The 27,785-nt window shown below is 40.7% G+C and overlaps 1 protein-coding gene across 5 annotated transcripts in view; it reads left to right on the top strand.

The window, feature by feature from the left end:
- Positions 1-27,785, top strand: part of DAAM2 (dishevelled associated activator of morphogenesis 2) — a 197,814-nt gene that overhangs the window by 52,578 nt on the left and 117,451 nt on the right. For 2 of the 5 annotated variants that reach the window (XM_058419770.1, XM_040058616.2), the window contains exon 1: positions 4,272-4,439. The exons of 2 other annotated variants lie outside the window; for them this stretch is intronic. In XM_058419770.1, coding sequence (XP_058275753.1) covers positions 4,409-4,439 — 31 coding nt within the window. In that variant the 5' untranslated portion in view covers positions 4,272-4,408. Of the gene's footprint in view, positions 1-4,271; positions 4,440-12,274; positions 12,313-27,785 lie in introns of those variants that run through there. One more of the 5 variants, XM_058419769.1, reaches the window with a different exon arrangement.

Genomic DNA, 27,785 nt, shown 5'->3' with positions numbered 1-27,785 from the left:
GGGCAGCGGCATACACGTATATGCATAACTCCATACAGGGATAAGTCAAGTGTAATGTTGCCTCTGCTTTATCTGCATGTTCTTTTGAAAGACTAATGTTCTTCTGTCAGGCAAAGATGGTGGTGTGGTCAGGGATGACAGGATACAGGAAAACTGACATTCTCTGCTTGTCTTTGAAGCTGTACCCATTCTGCTGGTGACGTTATGTACTTGCTCTGTGCTTGCCTGGTAGTTTTAGGATGTCTGCAGCAATGAGCTTTTGAATTGTCAATGTATCTGTCAATAGTGGTCAAGCCAGAACTTCAGTGGCTAGCATGAAAGCATATGATAGGCAATGAACTGCTGTAATACTTCAACTTGCACTCATGCAGAGGAATCTACCAGAGGAGTGTGTGTGAGATGCTTTGCCTAGGGTGGCTAGAAAGTAATTAAATAAGACATGTTTGCATTTGAAAACTTAAAGAAATATAAGGAAGGGCACCAGATGTTGTTTCTGCTAAGACATGCTGAACAACAGTGTCTCCAACTGCAGCTTTACTAATGCCATCTGCCATTGCATTTTAAGAAATTAAACAGTCCTGGACTACCATAGTTCTTCCAGCACATGTAATCTAACTGAGGGGAAAAATAATTCCTGTTTACTCAGCCAGTGCATGGACCCCTGGTGCACCTATCTTTGCCTGTGTCTCTACTCTTACACCATCATTTAGCACTGTTTTTTGGACAGCTTTTTCTATTTGCTCTTCTCTGCAAAATCTCAGTTCATAAAACAAGCTGAAGAATGTTAACAAGGGATGCTTCTCTGACAGCTCTGTGATATGCTGCTATCTTGTATGTGAAGAATATGCATGGTGTCCTCCAAAGTTTCTGTAGAAACAATTAATGTACCTTGTGAGGACACAAGGGAATTATGTTATGACCCTCACTTTCCATGAAAAGTAGGATCCAAGTCCAGTCAAAACTTCTGTTTTGCTGGATTCATGCTCCTCTCTGACTTACATTCCCATAATAACTGAAGGAGATCTTAACTGGAAGATTTGGTCTAAGCAGTTCTGGGGTACCACTAAAGGAGCTGTAGAAGAGAGGGAGGCAAATATGTGGTAGTATGGAAAAACATATTTTGGTTTTAACACACTGAATTTGTTTTGAAATTTGAAGAAAATATTTTGAGACTACCAATAGGTGTGTTCTTGGATGTCCTCTGTTCAGACCCAGACAAACAAGGCACTAACTGAAAGGCACTGCTGGGTGTTCTGTGTGCTATATAAAAATGCATTAGAATAGCTCTTCGGGTTACTTTGATTGAACCTAGGAATCACAAAATTCTTCCATCTTGCAGAAAGTTGGGGTTGGATAGTCCTTGTTTAGGCAGCTGGAGAGAAGTGCACGTGGCTTTGGCACATGCATGTAAGATGTATCTTACAGTGCTGCTGGCCACGGAAATTTCTGTGGGTAAATAAGATTTCTGTCTCAAGGGCTGTCCATATGGCCCCTTTCATCAGCACTAATTCCACTTAGATTAACTGCACAGCACAAATATGGGTCAAAGCCTGGATTGTTGGGAGAATGCGTTCCCGCTTGCAAACTGCTTCCCACAGAAGTACTTGCTGGCAGCTGAGATCATAATGCTCACACTCCTCACAATAACCCACTTTGAAATGTATTTAGAGAGGGGTCTTGGCAGTCTGCTTGCTGCTTTTTCATACAAAGTGCCAGGCCATGGTTTGTAATCCCACTCAGCGTGTCAAGGCATTAGCTGTGGGCAGCCATCTTCTCTGACTTTATCTAGCACAAGGCAGGGTATCTGTGCTTGGACCAGCATTACTAACCACTTCAGGTAAGGTCTTTCTCCTCAGCCTTTAGCAAGAGGAGAGGAAGTACCCTACTCTTGGAAGTACTGCATTGTTTGTTACGGAATTAAACTTGCTGGGTTGTTCCTGTGAACACTGTGTCCTGACTCCAAATGCTGAAAGGACATCAAGAGATGCAAGGGGAAGAGGGAACAGATCTCATGGTGTCCCTGGCTCACATGTCCATGGGTACACTGAAAGTTGCTTCTTGCTTTTCTTTCTCCGTTGTCTCCTCTACTGATGGCAAAGGTCATGCATTGCAGACAGTCACTCCTAAAGCTGTAGCTAGTTCTGTTGTTTCCCAGGTGCCAGGATACCTTATGGGGGAAATTATAAAACATAGCTATAAATGGCCTGCTTCATAAAGTCAGACTTTGTTTTTTTGCATCTCAGGTGATCTTGAGCACAAAGTTCTGACTGATTTATTTTTAAGTTTTTCCTAAATTCACTCATTCACAAAGAGAAATGCCTTTCACCCAGACCTGGAATGGTCTACCTAAGCAATGAGGAATATAGGTTAAAGACCAGAACCTGCCTACACTCCTGTGAGTACAGAAGATTATTTCAGTGCCACTGGCCTTCCCATGTTAGTTACCACTCTCTTCCCCTCTGCTCTGGACCGACAAACTATTGACAAATGATTAGGAAATAAGTCATCACAAAAGAGAAAACTGTTTCTTTAGATGCTGAGGGAGGACTGCAAGGACATGCAATAACATAAGCATAGTTTTGATGTTAAGAGACTTAGATTGGTTAGGAGATTTGCATGTCTATTTCTGGGGCTAATACTACAGTACAGAAATAGGGGATTCAGTGAGACTTTATTCACTGGAGCTAAGGGCCTCAAGGGTACAGAATCCAAGGCAGGTTTTTGCTTCCTGCCTCTGCTATGACTTGTGTTTTAGACAACCTTTGCCATCATATTCAACATGCATGTATAGTGCACCCCTCATCTACCTTTGTAGATTAAAAAAAACCCAAAACAATGTAGATTAAAGTATTTATCAAGCACCTTAAAATTAAAGTGGAAAGAGCAAAGGTAGGTACAGTTTTGAGTAGATGGTAAATCCCTCACCTTTTTCCTAGCCTTATGGTCTTGTGCCAGTGTGAGGCACCCTCCCACCCATTAAGTAACACAAGTCAGAGTCCTCACTGTGAAAGTAGACAGGCTTCAATGTGCATCCTAACTTTAAGCAGTGCAGACAGAAATCAACATACCTGAGGAAATCTTGTTTAATTATTTTAATACATTCATAAATGATGATAGCTGCTTGTGCTGCACACAGTCATTCTTGAAAAGGCAGTCCTGGGACTTGTAAGAAATTTGATACAGAGAGTTGTTCTAACACTCCGAATGGTTTGCACAGTCTAGAAGATGAACAGTCATATAAAATGATGTAGGAATGATTTCCTATGCATGATTGTAAAACACTTCAGGATCATTAAATAACAAATATTTTTGGGCCAGATTGTTTGGCTTTCTTTATGAGAGTGTACTTTTTTGGAAGCCTTTTACTGCTGTTTTGAGACCACCATACTCGGAACTTTCTTTAGTATTTCCCCATTTCTTTCTCTTCTAAATGCAGGGAGCACAAAATATTCTGGCATTTGAGCTGCAGTTATTTTGAGTGGCTACAAACAGAGGGAAATGTGTTTCTGTGGTAGTTACTGCAGAGAAAGAATTTTGCTGAAATGTCTCTCCCCCACTGCCCTTTGGTGGCTGCAGAAAAGAAGCCAGTGTTTGAGGCCCCAGCTCTGTGCATCTGCTGGATCAGTTTAAGGCCAATTTCCCCCCCCCTCCCCCTGCCCCTCTTTCCATTAGCAAACTAGATATAAAACAGAAGCCATTGGATAAATAGGAAAAATGTGTAGCAGAGGAAGCCCTTGTGATTAGGGAGCTGTTAACCAGTTATTTCATGTCCGGCTTTCAGTGTATTTATAAAAATGATGCTATTCAGTGACACGTCGAATTACTATAAATGGTATTGGCTCGGTTGCTTTCTCATGGAAGCCAACTTGCAATTTATTTTTAACTTGGGCCCGCTGATTATTTTTAAAGTTAGTGTAGTATTTGTTAAAGATGCTAAAGTGGCAGGCAAAGTGTGGGCAGTATACATCAAATTTGCTCACAGCCTGTCTTGCCAGTGCACTCCAGAGTCCTGTGAAACCTCGTTAGGAGAGAGCAGCCTGGTCAGTGCCTGTCCATTTGCTGCCTGGCTGTTCTGGGGAGGGGGCTGATTGATGTGATTTGTGGCAGCTGCAGTGCTTGGTTTTGTGATGTGGAAGCTTGTCCATTAGGAGCTGGCCCAAGACCCAGTAAACCCCTCCTCCCTCCCTTTTTTTCCATTGATCGCCAGCAGCCGTCACATCATTACAAGCATTTATAATGTCCTTGTCGAGACTTCACTGTGTGCACATGGTTTAAATCAACAGCTTCCCAAATAGAGGGAGCAAAAGTACCAGAACTCCCTACCTGCCTCCAACAATGTGCTTGTAAACTTCAGGGACAGGGAGAAAGAAAAATCCAGCTCGTGGAAAAGAGCCAGGAGGTTCTGAGTATGCAGTTCACACTATGCTTTGGACAAAGAGGTGAGTCTTGCATCATGGTCTAAATTCAGTGAGGCATAGGCTTCCACACAATTCTTCTGGAACAAATTTCACAGAACAGAAAATCTTTGCAGCAGTAGTGGGACCTGAGGCAGATTCTCAAAGCTGTCGCTGTCATATTAAGGCATCTGTCAGGTTTGGTCCACTTGGTGAATGGTGGCTAATAACTGATACCTGGAAGTGTGGAAGGAGATCATTGCAAGCCTGGAGCATGGGTATTATCTTCCTTGCTTTATTTGGGGAGTAGATTGAAGTTCTTACCCGCCTTTCTGGAGTTTCCAAAGAGTCTTCAGTCTTTGTAAATGAGACATCTGTGGGACAATGTACAAAAAGCAATGTACAAAACTGTCTTAAAGAGAGCTCTGGCCTGGGTTGTGACTTGAAGATGAGAATCTTACACAAGTGCTAGGAGTCATTTCCATGCTAATTCAATCCCAAAGAGCAAGCAGTAATTCCAACAGCACAATCTTCTGGTTTCAAGTTATATTCCCCCAAGAATCAGTACCTAAACAGTAACTCTACTCTGCATGCAATGGCAACACTTGAAATCTAGATTGAACACACACTTCAATTAAATATTCAGTAGAGTTTTTTCTACACTGAGACAAAAAGAGTATGCAAGCTTGGTATATCTTTTCCTTCTTTGTTTTCTCTGATTCTGAGAGATCCTGTGCATCATAGAAAATGTTGCTTTCAAAGCATTCAGCCTGTCCTTGGTAGCCATCCAATTCATGTGTCTTGAGAGATCCTTCTTCATAATATTTACATTTAATATTCTAATTGGAATGGAGAAGACAGCATTTGTTTGTACACTGCTAGGGTGAGAAGTAGAGAATTTTTAGTCATACCACAGGACAGCTGTTTTGCTATCAGGCTGTGTTCTAGTCTGGAAATTTTATAACCTACTACTTAGAAATAAGTGTCTCTTGGCTGAGGTTTAATAGCAGATGCATTTGTGATGTTTCCTCTGATTATTCAAGTATTGCTACTTAAGTAGGTGAAATATAATTAAGAATAATTGAAATTAATTAGTTTTGACTCATCTTTGGTTTTACTGCTACCATAGTTGACAGCAGAATTCGGTCCTTGCAACCATCTAACCAGGAAATGGCTTTGCCTTGTCCATGTCTCAGTTTCATCATCTGACAGATACAGGGATGATTATGTTACTTTGAAATTCTGTTTGACAAAACATAAAATCCTTTTCTGTGATCCAGTACCCCTTCTCTGCTTGTTGTGTTTATTTCCTTACTGGTTAATTCCTTGTTAAGTAACTTACACTGGAAGGGTCTTTACAATTGTTATCACTCCTTGCAGGGACTGTCTCAATAGAAGGCATCCTCTGGTAGGTAATGGAAGCATAAGGAAGAGGAAATAAGATAAAGTGAAAAGTCTGACCATAGTTGGTTCAACATCCTGGTCACAGCCCAGCATGGTTGCACTGGAATCCTGCTGATGGAATGTCCTGACTTTATGGTGTTTATTTCTGCCACAGCCCTGAAATGTAAACAGGACATCGTTGGATGCTAATTCAAGGGACTGGAAATGACTGAGAATCCTGGACTATTGGGCTATTGGTAGGACACAAGGAAGTGAATTTTACAGGGGGATTGGCATATAGCACTAGCAGTGCACTGGACCATGTGTCAGAGGAGGTGTTTTCAGGAAGGGTATCTGACGTATGTTTGTGGGGAGGAACAAAACACAGCAGTAGTGTCAAAAGAAGTCCATCCGAATATGCAGAGAGTTTGTCTTCGGCTTGAAATAAATACAGAATAAATGGCAGGTTATCATTGTGGGATTTATTTTCCTCTGTACCTTAAAATGCAACAGTAAATTCACCTGAGGAGTAGGGAAGTAGAAGAGAGGTGGCCAAGTTACATGTTTTGCTTCAGCTCTAGAGCCCAGAGGGCATGGACAGGAGGTAGCACAGTCAGGGAAGTGTTGGTTTAAGTGGTTTAATGCACGAGAAAGTTGACTGTGCTTCTCTTAGGCAGACCAAAATAAATGAATGGATGTTGAATTCCAGTCATGGCTCCCTCCCCCATGAAATGGAAATGGGCACATACGACTTGTGTAGGATGGTGCCTGCTGAGCTGTGTTTGGGAAAAAGCGAGATGAGCCATGACAAAGCTATCACCATGTGCTGTGAGGCATTTGAGACTGATGTTGCTGGGGAGAGGGTGGCATCCCACCTTTATCCTATTAGAAGATTGTGACTCTTGCAAGGACCAGCTGCTAATGCCTCCTCTGTAGCGCCCCTTGGAGCAGTGAAGACAGAGCTGTGTTGTAATGAATATAAAGGGGGTTCCTTATTGAAGTTGCTAAATGCATACAGACCCTGTAATTCATGCTGGCTCTCTGGCTTCCAGACTGGCTGCCTGATGTTGACACACAAGGTCTCCCTAAGTCTTGTTCTGGCGTCTGTAGCAACAAAAGCTCTGACTAAAGAGAGACTTGAGTATTCTGTCCTGCCAGTGTTATTCACTGGGTTTTTTGTAATAACTCTCCACACACTGTGCTGGATGCATTTTGCAGCAAGGCATATTTTTGTGTTAGATATCTTTTAACTGTTTTCACGAGCATCGGTTGCCAGTGTTGATACCTTTTCAGTGAAGTGCTTTGAGCCTCTGCTATGCTGCTTGGGCTGGGCTTCCATCCGGCTCAGAAATTGGAAATTTATTACTTGGAACTGGTTTTTAAAAGTCAAACTGACACCAGTTTCTTATTACTTACCAAGTCCTGAGGGCAGACTAACATTCCTGACGCTGCTGTAGGTGTTAATGGTTTCATCAACTCAAGAAGCAGGGTGCCCTGAACTCTGCTCTTGGCAGCTAGTAAAGAAGGGAAACTGACTTTCAAATATTTTGTTTTTAAAGTTGTTGTGGTTTTTTAGTGATGTTTACATTAGCAAACTGGAATTTGTGAGACAGACTTTTTTGTTGTTGTTGACTGCTTAGTTCCTAGAAATCAAATTGATAGTAAAGCCTCAGTAGGCTGCTGGAACTGGTCTTGCCAAGCACCTCTGCAGATGCAAGAGAACAAGAATGTGTGAGTGGGCCTACTGTGGGTGCAGGCCTATGAGTTTAATTTACTTGGTATGATTTCTCTGCCTCAGAGTAATCAGGAAGGATATTATTATGTAGATACCAAGATTTTTTTCTATATTGCTTTCAGTTGCATGAAAATAGCTCAAAAGCCTTGCTCCAAATCTGGAGAAATTCCAGGATGTGGCTTTTTGTTTTGTTTTTAGAATAGTTTCTGCCTTGTGCTGTGCAGGAAGATGGCATTGTGAGCAAGGATGAGAATTTAAAATCTGAATTAACTGTCATTACTCTGGGCTCTACCACATACTTGCTGAATGATCGTAAGCAGACCATCATTTTCTTCATACCTGTATTGTGATATCCTTGTATCCTTCCAGGTTGCCATGAGAAATAACTTCTGTTTTAAACTTGACTAACTCCTTTGATCCAATAATGAACTGTATTTCAAGTGGCCATTGTGTATGTGACAGACTGTAGAGGTCATAAATGGAATATTACAGAATTTGACATTGATTAATCTCACGTATTGGTGGATGAGACTCAAAAGCTTATCCTGTATTTATTTACAGAGGTGCTTAAAAGTGACTTGTTGATCACTATTTATAATTAGCTATACAGAGAAGATTTGGTGATAGAGTTTTCAATCTAGAAAAAGTAAGTCAGGGCCCAGACTCTGGGAATTGAAACTTGGCAGATGAAGCAATTTCTAAAGTGAGAGGCAGTTTACTGAGAGTTGTGGTAGGTTTTCCACTGCTGGAAGTCCTTAAATCAAATGAGATGCCTATTGAAAAGTTATATTCTACTTCAGTCAGGAATTAACTTATAGCAATGTTGTGGCTTTTGCTATGTATGAGGTCAGACTAGCTGATTGGTAAAACCCTTTCAGCTTTATAGTTCATAAGATCTTTTTATCAGATTGGTGAGTGTAAGTCTCACTGAGGCCAGTGGAAGCCAAATAAACTTGAGGACAGGGTTTTTCACTCTTGCCTTTCACATCCTTCATGCTTCCAGCCTGTGTTTACTTGTTGCCCAGCTAACATACAGAAACATCTTCCTGTTTTGCTTTTATCTCCTTAGCACTGCATGGTTGTCACTTAGCTTGCTACCAACCTGCAGTACTTAACGTCTTAAAATTGTGGGACGTTTCTTTTTTTGTTTTGCTTGTTTTCTTGAAATGGGATTTGAAAAGTGATAAAGGCTGAGCAGATCTAAAAAGCAGCACATCACGTGGACACAACTGGTAATTCCTGCTCTGCGATCCCTTTGGCAATCATTGATACAGAGCATATATTTGTATTTGTGTTTACATTGTTCTAGTTTTTCTCCCCAAGCACTGCAGCATACAAAACTGCTCATCAAAAGACAGGGTTCTTGGCTGTTGAGCTGCTCCCATAGTTATGTCAGAGGGAGAGATCTGCTTTTAATTTCTCACCTGTATCTTATGGTACAAGGCAATAGGCCCAGTGGGTTTTGTTCATTCTGTCTCCTACTGTGTGCTATGCTACCTGTTTGGAGTGGAGAGCACAGCTCATGGATAAAGGAGACCTTCCTTGTCCTTGGCCAATCTAGCAGCTCAGTTGTTGCTGTTGCTGAAGAACTGCTGCTGGTGGTAGCTAGAGGTGCTGGAGGGGAGTTGACTGAGCAACTGTTCTCAAAAGACAGACCGAGTCTTAGTAACTGTTCATCTCCCTTACTGACACTGGTGGTTAGACTTTTGAAAGAGCTCAGTATTTCTCGTGCAAATTTTTCCTTTGAGATTTTCCCATTGAAAAGGTCTGTATTCAGAATTGCCAAATTTTGAAGAAAACACAGATTTTCTCAAATGTTTTCACATCCTTATGAGAGCTGGATATTTCAAAATGTGTGATAAATCATGCCAGACACGTGTATTTATTTGTACCTATTTCTTTCTCTCTCTTTTTTTTTTTTTTTTTTTTTTAAATGCAGTTGAATGCTACGCAATCAATGGTGATAGATTTTTCTAAATTATTTTCTTTAATGTATTATTTTTTTTTCAGTAGAAGGGGAAAATATTGATGAAAGGGGAAATGTCTTTGTTGTTCCTTTTCTTTAAAAAAAATACCTTAAAAGGCATCCTCAACACTAGAATAGCTTGCACTTTCTTTCAAAATTACTTTTTTTTTCTTTTTCAAACCAGTTCTTTTTCTTTTTAACCAGGTCTATTCAATAAGCTGCACTACTTTGGATTTTTGCTTCCTGTTTTTCATTGAAATGGAAGCTTGTTAGTTTTGTGAAAATTTGTTCTTGAGGCAAGAGCCAAAGTCTCTTTAAATTCTAATTATAGAAATTCAGTTGGTCTTGTGTGCACATGGCAAGTGAAGTTTGAAGATTGTATGTATAATTCTCTTTTTGCAAGCAATAGTGGTGAAGAGTGCTAAGCTGCAGAGCGGACAGATAAGTGTATTTAGAGAAAGGATTTCCTGCATGTCCTCTAAATAGTAAATGTTCCTTTTATGGCATACAGTTGAATGGAAAAAGTCTCAACTAACTGAGATGTTCTCTACAGTTAATCCCCAATTTGAATGAATACCTTGCAGGGCCACATATGCCTTTAAGAGGTAAGGCTAGCTGTCATTGCAGGTCAGCCTTTAGAAAGGTTATACTAAATTCTTCTTAGTCCTCACGGAGTAACTCCATGAAACTTGGCCATTGCTGGATAAGCTCAGCTACCACATGCGAAAGGCCTGGCCCCAACGGATGTTGGGCAATTTTGCTGGAAGTAATCTCAATTTGCAGCATCTCCTGGGTATAGTCTAGCAGGTGAATGTCCTGAAGAGACCAAGCAGCTGTATGGTAAACATTGCCTGAAGAGAGAGAACTCTGGGGGCGGCATTTTTTTTCTGCTGTAGGGTTGGCACACAGTTCTAGTTTAGGACAACCCAAAATGTGAGGTTGCTTTTGGTTGTCCCCCCTCTCTCTTCTGAGATAAAAATCAAGCTGTCTTGATTACTTCTGATTTTGAAACAGTGTGAAAAAGACCTCATATGAGGGCTCTACTGGAGGCTTATCTGATAGATAATGTGTGCAGTGCTGGAGGGCAGCAAGTCAGGGCCAAGTATACTCTCACATGGCACACAGTATTTTGGTGAACAGGAGAGTGTGTTTGATTTCAGGGGAGGAGCTTTATCTGTAGCATTGGAACATTACTGTGGGAGTTAAACAACCTTTCCTTCAGACCTGGCTGGGCAGAGTTGTGCAGTACCTGGTGTAGTTAGAAATGTAATGTAGTTAGAAAGTAGTACAGGATGGGGAGTGTGAAAGAGTGAAGATGAACTGCTGGCTACTGGATAACTCTCACTTTGAGCATCATAGCGTCTCTAGCCAGGTTTCTGTGGAGACAGTCCCTGGGACATAAACTGTCAGATGTTTGGGGAGCTATATGCTGCAGAGCAGGAAATCTTTCAAATTCCTTATCTTCCACACAACAGGCTCAGGAGGAGCCCTGCCAAGACAGCTTGCACCAAGGCCTCAGGGAACAGGGCTTGACCTCTGAGAAAGGGTTTTACTGGGGCTTTGCTTGCGAAAGTTGAATTCAGCTACTTTCTAAGCATTTGCCCTGAAAAGCTTCTGAAGGGCAAATACTAGGTGGTAGTGGTTAGCAGTCCTGCTGTGGCTAAAATCCCATGTCATTCCCACAGAAATCAGTGGTCAAACATCCGCTGACTTCATTGGAAGCAGCTGAAACATGCAAAGGGAAAAATTTTGTAAAGCCCTAAAACTTCGGAGAATTCAAATCAAACAGAAGATTTTGTTGTGTTTTGATTTGTTTTGTTTGGATCATCACCAGTTACAAAGACTTATTCTCAAGGAGGGGAGTAATAAGATTGTAGACTAGAATGTCCAGGGAATGTCTTGGAGCAAGCCAGTGCAACAGCAATGGCTGTTACGTTACCTGGTATGGGAACCAGTAGATGTAGAAGTCCACTCTGTTTGTGTGTCACTGTCACCATCTGTGTTAAATGCAGGGACAGGGTCTGTGTTGTGGATAGGACTAGAACCGGGAGACAGGTCGATAAGCATTACCAGTCAGGAGTTTTTCTTTAAAGCTGTTTCTACTGGTATTAAATTGTTTGGGGATTCATAACTTCTAATCTTAATGGCAAAATTGTGCTGTCATTAATATTTCATTTGGAGGAAGGTTGGGGAAGTGCAGTAACAATTTGTGAAGACCTTCTACAAATACGAGGAGTCTTTTTTTTGGCTGACTGACGCCCTGTCTGTGAATTTTTGTGCTGTGAGAACATATAATGAGTTTGCCTATGGGAAAATGTACTGGTATTTTTATTTCTAACACATCTCTTCTATGCATGGTTCTTTGTTCTGCAGCTTGTTCATGTCTGTCATTAGCAGACATTGGCACAAGAAGGAATTTCTGCAATATTCTGTTGTCACGCAAGCAGTCTACATCTGTACACAGGAGTAAATTCCCTAAACAATTGTATTGTTGGTAAGAGGGCTTGTCTGGTAAGAGGCCTTTTAGGAAACCTGACTCTTTGCTTCAGAAAGGTGCACTCTTTTCAGTGGTGCCCAGTGACAGGATGAGGCAATGAGCATAAATTGAAGCCCTGGGAACTCCATCTGAACAAAATGAGCTTTTTTCTTGTGGAGGAGTCTGAACAGTGGTCCTGAGCAATTTGCCCTAGCTTACCCTGCTTGAGCAAGGAGACTGGATAAGACACTCTTGAGAGGCTCCTTTCAACTGCTGAGATCAGTATTGCATCATTTCCTTAGGAGCTGGCTACCTGCCTGGCCCAGCCTTATATCAAAAGGAGCAGCAGGAGTTATGAGTATGTATTGCTACATCTAGACTGTGAACCACTTCCTAGTGCTTTCCCTTTCCTCAGCTTCACAAGGTGTTGTGGTGTGTGTCTCTTGGCTTTTGACAATGTGAAAGTTTCCAGCGTGTGGCTTCTGGGGCCAGGAAGTTGGGTCTTCCTTCAAAAGGATTCTTGGTACTACACATTGGTTCTAAGTTTCCTCTTTAATCCCTCTTGCAGATGGCAACTTAATCTTTTTCTAAAATGGGATATTTTGACTGGTTGTTTCACACTCCTTGTCTCCTCCTCTCCTTCTTATTTTTCCCTCTACCATTTGCTGAGAACTTGTTTATCTGCTCCTGAATTGAAGGCGGGTCATAGCTCACCCAGCTGCTACCCTGCTCCAGGAGTTTGGTTTGCCTCTTAAAGAAAACTTGCCGTCTTAAAGAAAACTTGACAAATCTTTATTGTTAATTCGGAAGTAGTTTGCAAAGAAAAAAAATCTTGTGTGAAAGAAGCACTGTTTCTTAAGAAAGACAGACACATAAATTTCCTTCAATGAGGTTGAAGGCTATGTTTCATTTTTTTAATCTCCTCTTCGACCTTCCCCTTCCCTCCCCAACCCTGTTTCTTCCGTGTATTTCATAGAGATTGACTTCTACTACCTGGTAAAAGAATGTGGATGTGTAAATCTTGATACCTTTCTGACATGGACAGAATAAAATGTGTTTAGGATTTTAATGTCCTATTAATGGAAAAACATGGATTGAAGCGTTGAAGCCTTGTGGGATGGGGATCTGTGGGGGATGTAATACTGGAAAGAACCCTGACCTTTATCTCGTGTAACTTAGGCTTAGAGAACTCCAAGATGCTCCAGCTATACTGATGAGCTTGTCTCAAAACTCTCAATTCCACCAACTTTTGGATCTTATGAGCTAAAGCATTTAGTCACCTTAGCAACCTTGTACAGATCTCCTCCCCACTTCGGAATACTTGGGAAACTACACTGATGAAGGAGGGTGGAACACAGCCAAGCAGGGGAGGATTCAGTACAGAGGGATGTACATACACATCATTATTCTTTTCTGCACGGGATAAATTCTATTTTCTTTAAGGAGTGTTGAGATGCAGGTGGTATGGAAAGGGAAAAAGAGGCCCGGACCTTTGAGATGGACTTGTTTAAGGAAAATTTTAGCACTTTGACCCTAGTGGGTTTGTGCATCCAAAATGCTGGAGGAGAGCCATAAAACAAACCGGCACAAAATAAACTTGCTGTACATATTTTCATACTTACATCCCGAGCTACTTTTGGTGTGTTTATCAAAATATTGTGGGGTTTTGGGTCTGCCTGATGGTGGGAACGAGAACAAAGAAGGGAGAGGAAAAAAAAAAAAAAAATATATATATATATATGGACTATAATAAAGCTTTGTTTTAAGTCCTCTATCTTTAAATCTCCTCACTAGCCACTCCTTGGCTAGAAGAAGATAGGAAAGAAGTGTTGCAAAAACCTGTGCTCTGAATATTCTAATAAAACTAGATGAAGGGAATTTCTTCTATCTGAATATTTTCAAGCTGGAATGCAAACCCTTTTGTTTTCTCTAGAGTGGACAGAGAACTTGAACTAAGGTGGAATATTTTGCTACAATTGCAGTCAGTGAAGTTTGACAGAGGGGGCAGGAGTCTGGACCGAGCCTGATCCATTATTTTCAGATAGCAAAGGAAGACTTCCATGGAAGTTGTGTATTTTACTCTTTTAGAATTGCATTGGGGGTGATGTGTGTTTGATTTTAAAGCCTGGACACATTTACTGTGAAGAAATGCCTTGTACTGAAAACTAGGGATATATTACCAAAAGAGTGAAAGAACCTTTTGACTCATATTTCAATAATTGAGATATATGTTCTACTATCCAAAAGTGCTATCCATTTTTAACATGGTTATTCATGAGTTACTTGTGAGACCTCAACAGACCAGCGGAATAGGAGGACTTCGTTTTACTATTCACCAATAGTCTGACAGTGCCTTGAGATAGGAATGCCTCCATAGTGTTTGTGGATGGCGGATGCTAAACATCTGATTGGCTGTTGAGCAGCTCCTGAATGTTAGTGTGCTGGCATTGTCTTATTTCCACAGGGTTGTCTCAGAAGTGACAGACTGCTGAGAACCAAAACTATAGCTAGTGAAGACAACCTACAAATAGAAGGAAGAAAATAATATAAATGTTTCTTTGAAGCCAGCTAAGAGGCGTGCTGAACAGTGACATATCCCAACAACTCCTTCCATCACGGAGGTGGGGGAAAGTCTGCCTTCTCCTATGTGTCTTGTGTTAGTTATCCCCTCCAGAGCCAGTGCTGCTTATCTACTGCTGCTCTATGATAACACTGGAAACGCAAATCTAGGTTTTTTCCATCAGTGCTGATGGGAGTGCAGAATGAAGGTTATTGCAGAGCAGTCCCTGATGCTCAGCTGTGAACTGGCTGGTACAGGTGCAGAAGCTCTGCTCAGAGCCAAGAGAGAGAAAACCTCTGACTTTGTGCACAGCTCTAGAGTAACTTCTGCTTAGTGGTGTCAGAAGCAGTGACAACTCTTCCCTCAGTCTTTCTAATTTGAAGCAAACTGGTTGAGCTCTTACACAGATAGAAAAGTATTCCTGGGTAAGGAAAATTTAAGGGAAGATATGGAAGTACAGCTGAAATATAAACTACTACTTACATATAGAATACATTGCTCTTCTGAATCTGTAGTCAAGAGATTTTCAGAGTTACACTAAGGTTAGAAACTGACCCTTACTGAAGTTGGTATATGACTTGGAATACATTCCCCAGGAGTCAGGAGATGATGATTTAGATGCTCTGGATGCTTTGGACTGACTTTGCTAAATTCAGCTCAAAAAGTGCTTTGGAGGAAGTAAAATATTTTGAGAGGCCAAAAAAAAAAAAAAATCTTGGGTGCCCATCTGGCACAATTTCAATAACGGCTGTTTCACCAGAAATTAACTGAGTCTGAGGTCTGCTTGGAAGAGTTGATCTCTTGTTCTATGAGGTTATGTGTTTCCATCAGAATTAATAGGAGTCTGTTACACCCATGAAGAGGAAACTATATAGGGAGTGTATGTTGTTCACTCATCTGAGGAATGAAAGGCTCTTGTAAAGTCTGTGCAACCTAATTTGAATAGTATGTTCACCCTGAAATTGCTGCCTTGATAAGATGAACAGATTTTTGAATATGCCTTCCAAAGGCCTTCTGAAGAGAAGGATAAAATGCGTCTCTGTTTTAGGTTTTTTCTTTTACCCTTTTCTTTTTCTGCTGACTTTGCCTACATAAATATGATTTTTGGGGGATTCCCTAGCAAAGAATGTCTGAAATACTTTGCTTTACACAATATAAACCCCTTAGAGTCTGATAAGAAAGAGATTTCCTCTGGAGTAACCTCAGCCTAAATATTTGAAGAACTGAGTACAAAGACATAAATTTAATTTCTTGACTGAACTATTGGCTTGTTGATCTGCTGGCATTACCTCCACACCAAGGTCCTTCCACAGCATGCGAGTTGCTGTAGTACACTCACAGAGTACAGCGTCCTTCCAGCTAGAAAGCTGATCTTTCCTCTTGCCTTTTGCTCTATTTCTCATGACAAGTGGTTTCCCCTCTTTTCAGTTATTCAAGCTCAAATTTTGGTCCTCAGAGGTGCTCCCTCCAACTTAAGAGAAATGCTTGCTTTGGTCTGGCGTGGTTGGTTAGAAGGCGCAGAGAGAGCTCATTTCCAAGATACTCTAAGTGCTGATCTCTCTCTATCAAGTGAACAAGAAATAACTCCTTCTCTAGGTGAATGCAGTCATAGCATTGAAGTGGGGTTTTGGGGGTTTCTTTTCACTGTGACATCCTCTTTAACACAGAGGCTTCTGAGGTGCTATGAAAATCACACCTTTAAAGGGCACTTCTACTATGAACAGCTTTCAGGGAAGTGGATTACTTGGTGGTCACATGCTGGGATCTGATGATTGTGAAGTGTTCACCATGTCATCACAACATTGCAATTTAAGTGGAGGCAAACTCTCACTGTAGGAGCATTCTGGTAGATGCAGGAAATGTGTCCCACAATATTGATGTGGACATGAAATGTGCTGTGGGAATTAAGAAGAGTTAATGCTGATATTGGTAGGCCCTGTAGGAGATGAATTGTTTCCTTATCATGCATGACCTCCTAAAAATGTAGAAAATTTTTGCCTGTGTTTGAGATCTCAGCATGAACAGGATAGTGTAAGACCTTGTGGATTCGCTCCTGTCTAAAGAAATGTTTTTTTACTTGCAAACAAAACAACGTTCCTTGAAATTGCTTCCCACACCAACTCCCCTCTCTAGACGTGCATTTCTTAATTTGTTTAATTCTGGGGTTATCCCAGTGGAGCTTTTTATGATTAATAGCTGATGATACTGTAAACCCCGCAGTAAGAACATTTCCTGGGCAGTAGCCATGCTTCTTACAGGCTGTATTTGTTGTTAGGGTATGGACAGAACAAGCACTAGAGAAGAGTTCACCTAGAAGGGTGTCTCACTGGTATGGACTCAGTGTTAGCTTTATACATCTGCTAGTTTCTTTTCAGGGATTTGGAGAAAGATACACTTCCCTGTACAATTTTGTCTGTTTAAGCATTCACTACTTAGTGTGATAGACCCTTCGTTTGTGACATGAATGACTGGGAGAAGGGGAGGAAGTAAAACATGAGGATTCCATAGTATTAGTGCCATTTTCATCTCAAATTTACTGGTACAGCAGCCAGTAGTTAAAATTTAGTGATAGGCTGTCAGCTTCTGTGCAAATTGTTGGGTTACGTATAAAGTTTTTCTTCTTGGATTTGCCACCCAGGCCAAATACATAGTTGGTCTTGATTTTTTCAGAGCTTCTGATATTTTGCAGTTCCCTCTTATTTTGCTGGCAAAGGTGTTATGAAAATTGAGATTTCTTGCTTGTTCGAATGAGTTTCTGGGCAGGAAAAGGGGCAAATGCTGCTGTTTCTTGTTACTGGAAAGATTTTGGTACTTGCTGGCTGTGGCTGTTCTTCAATTAGCAGCAAATGGGGATAACAGCAATTTCAGCCTTTCTTGCAGTGGGACATGTTCTTGCATATGACCAGGGCAGCAGAGTCAAGACCTCAACATGTACAAGGCAATGTATGACTGCTTACTGTATTCATTTATATGTATCCCATCCATAAATTTAGGCTATAAAATAAACAAAAAATATTGATTTAAGTAAGTATTAAATGCATCCTTTCCAAAGGGCGAGACAAAATGAACTGGAGCAGGTGATGGCTTGTAAAAAACGCTGTACAGTTTTTAAAGCTATTAAATAAGTCAGCTATACAAGACTAGAGATGACAAGCAGTGATATTGGTACATGTTCTGCAAAGACATATGTCTCTGGACATAATAATGTTTGCAGCCCTCAGGGGATGAACGTGTTCCTTCTCTGATAGAGGGTAGGTTTCTCTTCTGTTTGTATGCAATGAGCCTTCTTTATGAATCACATCTGAGAACTATGAATCCAGATCAAGTTGTGGTTTAGAAGCAGGGTTGGTTGTTTTGTTGAATTTTTAGAGGGTTTTTTTTTTTCCAGTTGTGTGCAGCTGTGGTGGGGAGCTGAGGGAATTTTATACTGCAATCTGGTTTTCTGGGGAGTGTGCTCCAAACTTTGTCAACAAGCTACAAGTAGGTTGGGCTCAGAAGCTGAAAGAACTTGCTGTATTTTCAGGCAGGCTGTTGACTTGCTGTAGACACTTAAAAGTCTGGAGATGACTACCCAAATATTTGCTTCAGCTTCTCGGCAGTTTTCTTTGGTATATGAGCATACATTTAAAAATGACCTATCCTTGTGAAAGGACAGTGTGTTAGAGGTCACTTACAGTTCTAGGAAGTCTTCCCTAGATACACTTCAGGACATACTTCTCTTAATCATGAGTCTTAAAGGGCCTTGATGTGGCCATGACCTCTTGCCGTGAGAGTCTGGGAGACTAGAACTAGCTTTTGGCAGTTCAGGGATGGAAGGAGGGAGGGTTTACAGTTGGCACAGGCACCACAGTCTTGTGTATCAAATGCTCTAGACCACATGGATAGGCATTGCTTTGTAGATAAGAACCTCACATTTGAGCATTTTAAGGGAGGTTTCCCTGCCCCTCCTTTTACTGCACTCTTTTCCACATAATGCTCTTGGCCAGAGCACCCACTGACCATGCAAGGAAGGTGGCTGGTTTTAGGCATTGCTTTCTTCTCAGACCCTTGTAACTTGTCACTACCTGCGCCACTCAGAGCATCTGTTCTGTAGAATTTGACTGGAATGTAAAGGAAGCCTTGTTCGCTTTAATGCAATGAAACACTTGACAGTCCCAAAACCTAAAGCAGTACATCACGCTTCTAAAACCAGCCTTCAGTGCTGGTGTAAGGTCTCCTCCGGAAAATACTGCAACAGCCAGAAAATATATTTTATCTGGATGTCACTTAAAAATACACACAGAAAACAACCCAAAATCTTTGAGCAAAAGTCTTTCCAAATATCCATTCTTCATGAAGACACGTTAGGTTAAAAGTTCAGCAGTTTCACCAAGCTTCTGGCTTGGAGATCAAACCTACTTGCGTAATGTTGAGGTTTCAGGGCATTGAACCCAGAGTATCCCTGGTCAGAACGTTGAAGAAAAATAAAAATACTGGAATAAAATGCTGCATATGACCTTTTCTTAACTTGATTTTTTACAGGGAATTTATTTTTGGTGCCAAATTGACAACTCTGCAATTTGAGTAGTATAAAAAGTAGGTATACAGAATCAATGACATTTTGACCTTGTCTGAGCCTTGACCTGTGGGAACCATCTCCAAGCTGGAATGAGCATAAATACCCTGGGGCCTGTTCCCTTTGTGAATCTAATGGCTGTTTCTTCCATTACTGGATCACTAAAGAAGGCTTTTAGCCATCATCCACATTGGTGGCTTTTCTGTCTGTGGAACTGAATTGAACATTTTTATTACGTACAGGTTTGCAGGGACCCGTAGAAGCACACTGTGCTTTAGCTGGGACACTAAGCAGGAAAGTGGCAGCTCTGCAGCCTGGAACCTGGCATTCCTAGGTGGCATGGATGTCCACTAGTTTGGAAGGGATTCAGTGCCATCCACAAAAAAAACAAGTTAAAGTCCAAATGGCCTCTGTGTTGAGTTTTTCCCCAGCTGTACCCATTTGACATAAAGATTGAATTGCTTTTTCCAGTGTGTGATGTTTAGGAAAATTTTTCCAGTGCAGGTAATTGATTTACCTGTCAATAGTGAAGACAGAACTTGTACACCTACCTCTGTGATTAGTTTCCAGGGGTTATAATCAAGGCATATTTCTAGTGAAGTTGAATTTTAATGTCCCGTAGTGGCCCTGATCAGTGTTAGGATGGAAATCAATTTTTTTGTGCTATGATGACATCAGACAAAATTTTATTCTACTAATTGTCTGAAAAATAAAACAGCATTTCACATAGAAATAAGAAGTTTGAGGGGATGTAATTGGTCCTTTACCATTTATTTGTTTTTCTTGGAGGACCCTGGCAGTTCTTACAGAGTATTTCTCTCTCAGTAGAGGCACTCTATATGCCCTCAGCTGCTTATTTTGTCTGGAAAATTCAAGCACCCAGGATAATGATGACAACAACGGCAACATTTTGACTCCCAAATCCCTTGGCAAAATAGTTACATCATGTCTGGAAATAATTGGGCAATGACAGAATGGAAAAATTACAATGACTCAAACAAGACAGGGACGCTCATAGTAATGGGGTTTTGTGTGTTCATTCTTCTGAGCATGGCAGTGATTAGTGCTACTGGGAAACTTTGGATTGACTTCCTTTGTAACTAAATCCCACTCTTCCCAGTAGAAATATTGGAGAGATTTTAAGTTCCTAGATTTAGTACTTTAGTGTTAAAGTGTTAATGTGCTTTACTAGTATTCCTGATCTTATGGACTAGAGGATAGAGTGGGATACCTTGTTCTACAGATCACTCAATCCTTGGCTTCTTTCCTGAGGTGATCAAAAATGTTGCTCTGGGTTATGGATGTTTCATCCTTGGGACCTGGTCTTATTGGATGGAACTGAAAGACATTACTGATTGGAGTCAGTGTCATACCATGACTTTAAAGGCATTTCATACCATAAGACCTGTAAAAGGCACAGGAATTTTTCTTCCTGTAGAGGAAAACAGTAGTTTTCTACATTGAACTTGAAAAAGTGATGTGCTGGTTCTTGCTGTCAGTGTGTGTGTCTGCTTAACTGATTTTTATCATGATCTATTTTAATCTTCAGTCTATGATTTCTTATATTGAATAAAAGCTTCATCTGGCACTCCAACTTCCACGGCACTTTTATTGTGTGAAATTGCATCACTGTGTTGTAGCCATCACCAAAAGAAAGTAAAGAAGATTGAGAGTCTTAACTTGGGGTCTGCTGTCTAAGTCTGTAGCTTCCAGAAAAGCAAGTTCAGACCCACTCTGTTGAGTAGCACAGACACGAACTGGGATTATAGCCTTGTCCTGAATTCATTGCCCTAGAATTACAGTATAATTTTGTCATGCTTTAAAAAGAATATTTTTAGGATCTGAAATATTTCAAAAGTAAAATCTGGGAATTGTAGGGAGTGATTGAAAATACTTGCTGCTTCATGATCTTATCTTTAGTCAGAATTGGGTCTTGGGGTGCCATCTGTAGGGTTTGTGGAATTTTTTCCCTATGTTTTCTTTTATGCACTGTATTTGCTGTTGGCTCTTATAGCCACAGCAATTTCATGAGCAGAGACATTATAAACCAACCCACCCAGTGAAGCTAATGCTGTGGTAGGGGAAATCACTGCATAAGTTCCATTATTTTGTAAAGGATATATCTATCTATGCTGGATTCATGGCCACTGCTATATGCTGTCTCTACAGCAGCATCATTACTGGGGGATGAACCCATTGTGTCCTGGGCGGATTCCAGCCAGGTGATTACTTTTTTGCTGGCCTACTGCTTTTATTTCTGTTTGTATAGTACCACAGTCTATTTGACACTGTAAAATACCTAATTTAAACAGATGAGTTTAACCGTACGCTGGAGAACCTACAACCTCAGTGCCCCAGCGAGGACAATGAAGTAAAATACAGCCACAGTAAAACATCCATGAAGCATGATGCAGCCTTTGCAGCTTATGTCATGCGATAGGTGTCTCTTTAGAGACATTTTTCTCTTCAACATCTGCTTTAACAAAATTGCTTTATAGTGTGAGCATAGGAAGTGGCTACAGGAAGCCATTTCTATTCTAACAGTTGTCATGAAAAAATTAGGATATTGCAATGAAACAGTGAAAAAATAAAATAAAACTAAAACTGGTGGAAAAGAAAGGGAGAACTAAGGCTACAAAAGGAGCAGCTTTTTTTCTTAATCGAAGGGAATGGGTAATCTTTGGTGAGGTATATGAATACAGCAAATGTGGTTCATGGTGAAGAAGACAAGAAAATTGATCTTGGTAGCAATGGCTTTCTGATTGAGAAGGAAGTGGAGGGTATGTGTAAATGTTGCTGAAACTACAGTGCTGCAACACCAGAAAACTTGGAAGTAATATAGGGAGGGGTAAGGAGAGAAGGACAGGACTTCACACTACTTCATGCAAACCAGAAAGGCTGATTATATTTTTAGGCAGTATTCAATCCTGTTCATTCCATGTTGGTTTAATTGCTGGCAAGCATGCCTCGGTGAGGAATTGATAAATTAGGATGCAGATTTGTGGTACAATCAGACACTGAGGAGATGAAGGACATACTTGTTCTGGATAAACAGTTAGGCTGTGAATTTTACTTGTTTTGTTTGCAGATTAAGCTGTGGAGGTCATATCACCATTCAGGAATGTTACAGATGCATAAACTTACTTGTATATAAATGAGATGCAAGAATATAATTAAGACTCATCATTTGGTATCTAGGAGGACAGATTAGTTTTTACCGTGGACATTTCTGTGTGAAGTCATAGTTATAGGAAACTATAGTACCTTTGCAAAAATAAAATAACTTCTTAGCAGGTAAAAGAGTGAACGTATTCTTTGGTCAGCTCAGTTAAGCATAGAAAATTATTAATCCATACTTCATTAAAAGATGGGAAAAAAGGTGTAAAGAAATACTTGGTTATTACTAGCCAGATTCATGATGCTGACTTTGGCTGTTTTGTTGCTCTCTTTGCTTTGTATTTTGAATCTTGACTGTTCTTTTAAAATGGTTTTCCTATGAATACAGTTTGGACAGAGTAATGATTAGGAGGAACGCAAGGAACCTGCAGGTATATTTTTTTTTCTGTTTTCTTTTGTTTGGTTATTTTTATGTGGAGTTATTTTCCCCCTCATTCTTAGGTGAAGGCAGAGAAAATGCTGCAAATTAGTATTTCAGAAGAGAAGTTTCTTATAGTTGTGGGTTTTTTTTTTTTTTTTTTTTTGTTGTTTTTTTTTTTTTTTTTTTTTTTTTTTTTTTTTTTTTTTTTTTTTTTTTGTTAATGTGTGTTGATAAGTTGGTATCAGGTGAGACGTAGTGGATTTGTGGGTATTACCAGACTAACATTAGTGGTCATTAGTCACCCAGCACATCCTGAGCATCCTTAAAGTATTAAAGAGATTTTTGACAGACACGTTGCAGTAAGTAGGTTCATGGATGTAGTTACACCTGACAGCCTTCAAATAGTCCTTGTCTTTTCTCTTATCTCAGGACTTATTTCTAAGGAAAAGAAATGACTAAAAACAAAATAAATATTTTGATGTATATAATAGGGGAAAACGCTTAAATCTGCGGAATGCTTTGAAATTACCAACCATCTCAGTTTTAATGGGGATGTGTGTAAAACAAACCAGAAGTGAGTTTCTGGACTGTCTTGCAAAGTCCTTATAAACACCAAGAGCTCTACACTCTTTTCTCAGTGTGTTTGAGGAAGGAAAATCCATGATCTGGCTTCAAAATGCACAGCATTATTTGAGCTGCCCTCTCTCCTATGGTGGAAACTGTTAAATGTGGGCCATGGCTGACTGGGATTGAGTAGCCATTGCTGCACAGGACCCTGCTCATTTCCAGATCACATCCAGTGTTCTTTTGATTTGTTTTGGGTCTGATGCCTTCCTGTCCAGCATAGCAGGCAGGTGTCCATGGAACTTCAGGAAGTTTCCCTGAAAAACAAGGTTTTAACTTTGTGGAATTCAGGTGATTGAGGTTTTTGTTGCTGTTTTGTGCACTGGAGACCAGGAGGCTCCTTAGTACAGTGACAAATCCAAAGCAAAAGAGTTGGGTTATTATTACACATGCAACAAACGGATTGTTTGTCTGCTTCCTTTCCCCAGCCCCCATGCTGCAATTGCCGTATAGTGCATCTGACATCTGTCACATTACATGTGACATCCATGGAAGATTCCCATGGTAATTAAATCATACCATGAAACTCATAATTTCACCATCTGTGTGCTGAAGAAGCAACGTGGCCCAGGGAACTGAGCGTAGGATCAGTACAAAGCTCTTTCCCTTTATCCAGTGTCTACATTCAGGAAGTTCTGACCATGGTGCTTATTTTCTTCATTTCATCATCAATAAGTGATGATTTTGGGTGCTGCTTTAATACCAGTTCTCATGGTTTATTACTTAATAGTTGAAAAATACAGTTTTTACTTGGATTTGGGGGTTGTAGGTGAGTTGGTTTGTGCTCTAAACCAGTCTGAATTCAGATTTCTTTCTACATCAGTGATCACATTTTACCTGTATATTTTATCCTGCCACAGACAAAGATAGATACATTACAGGGAAATGGAAATTATTAACTTTGATTCCTTTCCTGTTAGCATTAGCTAGTGTGGGCAGTGATTCTTCATCATACATTTAGTCCCATGCTCCCCACTCAGGTGAGAGCTATGGCTACATCCACTGGCATTGTGTGTCTGTTGATGATCAGTAGAGGTAAAGCTCTGAAAGTGTTTACCATTAATGCTTTCTTATGTTGTGAGCTGTCTTTGCATGACTGTGTGTGATTAGTTACCCACTGAGTTCTCTTTCTACCCTTTTTCCAAAGGTGGTTATACAAAAGTAATTTTCTCTATTTTAGTTACACTTATGCTCTGGCTGTTAAGCGTGTTGAAAGACAGAACAGTGAGATAAAAACTACAATAATCAGCTCTCTTGCACAGGAGAGCTGCTGCCAGAGCAGTTGTTTCAGTTGTCTTACTGTTAGTGGAACGTTGCTTATTTTGCGTATGTTGGCATGAAAATTACAATCTGTGAGATGAGAAAGAAGAGTGAGTCTTATGAAGCAATTCAGAAAGCAATTGAAAGAAGATCCTCTTGTGCAGTTAGCATGGATCTGATCCCATGTGGCTAAAACTTCTGATAAGGGTTGGAAAAATTGCATTAGCTAAATTATGTTTGGTCACTGGGCCAAGTGGTTTAGAAATGAACACGTACACCCTGTCAGAGGAAGAGGACGTTGTTATAATTAGACCTTGGGCAAAGTTCCAGGCTGTGACTCCTGACCTGAGCTGAACCATGGATGGGGCTGGGAAGCAGGAGAGGGATTGCTATGAGGAGCGGGTGTGTGGTTACTGTTGAAATGACAGCAACTTGTTTGTGTTGTGCAAAAAGGCAAAACAGTAGAACTGAAAAGAGTTGTAGGGGGGAGTTATGTGTAATAGTAGGATTCTCTCCAGAAAGAGATTTCCTATTGATTCTCACTGGGGGTATTTCTATATAAATACATAATTGTACATGTTTCATTTTTACTTGCCTGAAGCTGAGAGGCAATAGAACTTTTGTTAGAAGAAAACTCCCCACCTTTTGTTATCACCATAAATTTTTATGTCAGCATTGCTGTCAATTACCACTCAGACAAATGAAAGTTGCTCTTTTCCTAATTTTCTTTGTCATCTTCCACCCACCTCAGTATTTGGAAACACGTATTTCACAGATTTGACTTTTGATAAAGGAAAGGCAAAAAAGAGAGAAAGGAAAGGAAAAGTTTATTAACTTGGAAGTCATTAGAAAATGTTTATTTTGTTGATCACCAACAAAAATCAAAAAGTTTTAATTATTTATTAAATATCATAAACAGTGCAACTTACAGGATTCTGAAGGACATCTGCTTAACTGTCAGGCTTAATCATTAGAGAGACAGCGCTCAACTTAGAAATTCCATTCCATTCCCTTGTGCTGGATTCCTCTGCAGCAGTCCTCAACTGTTCTTATTTCAAAAGCATCTAGACACCTCACCTATCCACAGAATTTAGTGTGGAAGCAACGCAGAAGTGTTATTTTACCCCACTCTGTTAGTATGAATTTCATGCCTGCTGCCCGTAGATGGACCTGGAAAATGCCAGTGTTATGAGTTGTGCCATGGAATGATGCTTTGTGAAAGCGAGCTTACTGTTCATGTGAGCTCTGCACAGTTTTGCAGGGTGGTAAAAATTAAGTAGCCTTTAATTTCACATTCCAAGGAACTGCAGATTCTGGGAAAAAAAAAAAATAAAAAATCACAGGATCAAACATTAGCTTGTGTATTTCTCAGCATTATGGATGAAGAAACCTTGGAGAATGACTGAAAACCTCTTAGATGAACCTGCTTAAGATGAAAGCCAAGTAACAAAATTCCAGTGCAGGACAACCTGTGGTAGCCAGACCAGTGCTGTACTTATCCTGTAGAAAATGTTAAGCTTCACATCCATTCATGCAGTACTCATTTCCTGGTAAGGTACCTCTTTTGGCTAAGTTCATACCAGAGTCCTGACCTGAGCTTCTAAAGGAGGATGTTATGGTCCTATCACTCCAATGGCTCAGCCAGTTTTTCCAAGGAGGGCTCATTGTCCCTGTCCCAGAGAATGCTGGCCCTTTGATGGCTGGTGGGGAAGCCTTTAGACAGTGGGCCAGAGCTTGGCTACCAATGAACTGGTGCAAATCAAGTTGTATTGCATGTAAATCAGGTTTGTCTCATTGAACTGAGATCCTTCCTAACGAAAGTTTTGTCAAACTAATTGATTTTAATTTCAGTCATGACCAGATTGCCATAAATGGCATTGCACTTGGAATAATAATACTTGAGAAGATGGTCTGTAGTGTACAAGTTTAATTTCCAAGGTTCCATTGTGAAATCTTTTAGCAACTGAATCTTTTAAGTGTCCACTATTGAGAGGAAACAGAAATTGCTGTGTGTATCATTGTGATAGATTTGGGAGCATTTTGGTTTTGCTGACTGAAGCTGTGTCAAAGACCAGTTCAGTTTTAAACTGACCTTTGGCTTCTCCTAGTGAGAACCCGATGTTTTTATGAATGGGCTTTTGAAGCCATCAACATCCTGCCCTAGTGAATCCTGCTGGGACATACCACCCCTTGCAGAGCTGGCATGGAGAGCAAAGCAAAGTGGGCATGCCCAAAGACAGTACTTTTTGTCAGCTTGCTTTCCTTTCAGCTACGTGAGAGTTTCAGCTGATGCCCTCTTGATGCACAAGAGAACGTGCTAGATAAATTAATCCCAGCACAGAGTAGGGCAGGTAATTCCTGCCAAGCACATAGTGCCATGAGGGTAGTGGTTTGGGCATTTTTTTTTTTGGTTGTTGTTTATTGCTGACGTTTTTCTTAGGTGAGCATGCCAATTTCTCCGCAAAACATCCCTGGAGAGCTGTCTGTGCTCTGTATGTTAAGTCCCACTTATGTGACTGCTGTCCTGAAGGTGCTTTTCCTTGCACAGCTACTCAGTCTCTATGAAAGCTCAAAGCAGCCTTGTTCTGGCAAGCAAACAGACCAAAGCATTGTAGGGCAGGTTAGGGCAGCAGCTGCTCTGATGACAAAGCTCAGCTGTGTTGCTGCTGATACAGCATCCAGCATCCTGTGGTTTGGTTCACCTGCCACCTCCCTCCTGCTCCCCTGCCCTGTGTCCAGGGAGACCAGCTTCACAACAAGCTTTAATTATTTTCTCTCTAAGGGTATGGCTTATTCTGCAGATTAGGTGAAAAAGTGGAGTGCTTAAAAATGTAACACAAATAAGCCCCTGAGCTGTCAAACAACAAGTCCCTTAAAAGGGCAAAATATGTGGCTTTCTATGCACTGCACAGATCCCTCCTTTCAAACTGCTGGCAGGAGACTTCCTGTTTGGATGGGCCGCTCACAAACGGTGTTGTGTGGTAGTGAAATCAGTCACTTCCCAGCTTCTCCTTCAGACCTCCTTCTGCCTCCCTCTATACTCCTCATACCAAAGCCCCTCAAGCCAGGGTCCTGTCAAGATGGGATCTGGCAGCTCAAATGTAAATATGAGGGCATGCATTAGCACTGTGCTATTTCTTCCCTGAATACATAAAGCAGCCCAAGCTACTTAGAGGTCTCTGAAAATGGGGTGGACAAAATGGTCCTACAGTGATAGTCCTGGCTGTGAAGGAATAAGTGAATGGTGGTCTGGCTCTGCAGTAGTGGAAGATTGATGTCTGCATCATTATTTCA

The sequence above is a fragment of the Hirundo rustica genome, chromosome 3, assembly GCF_015227805.2.
Source record: "Hirundo rustica isolate bHirRus1 chromosome 3, bHirRus1.pri.v3, whole genome shotgun sequence".
NCBI lineage: Eukaryota > Metazoa > Chordata > Aves > Passeriformes > Hirundinidae > Hirundo > Hirundo rustica.
The sequence above is the reverse complement of the archived record's forward strand: the minus strand, read 5'-3'. Positions and strand labels throughout refer to the sequence as shown.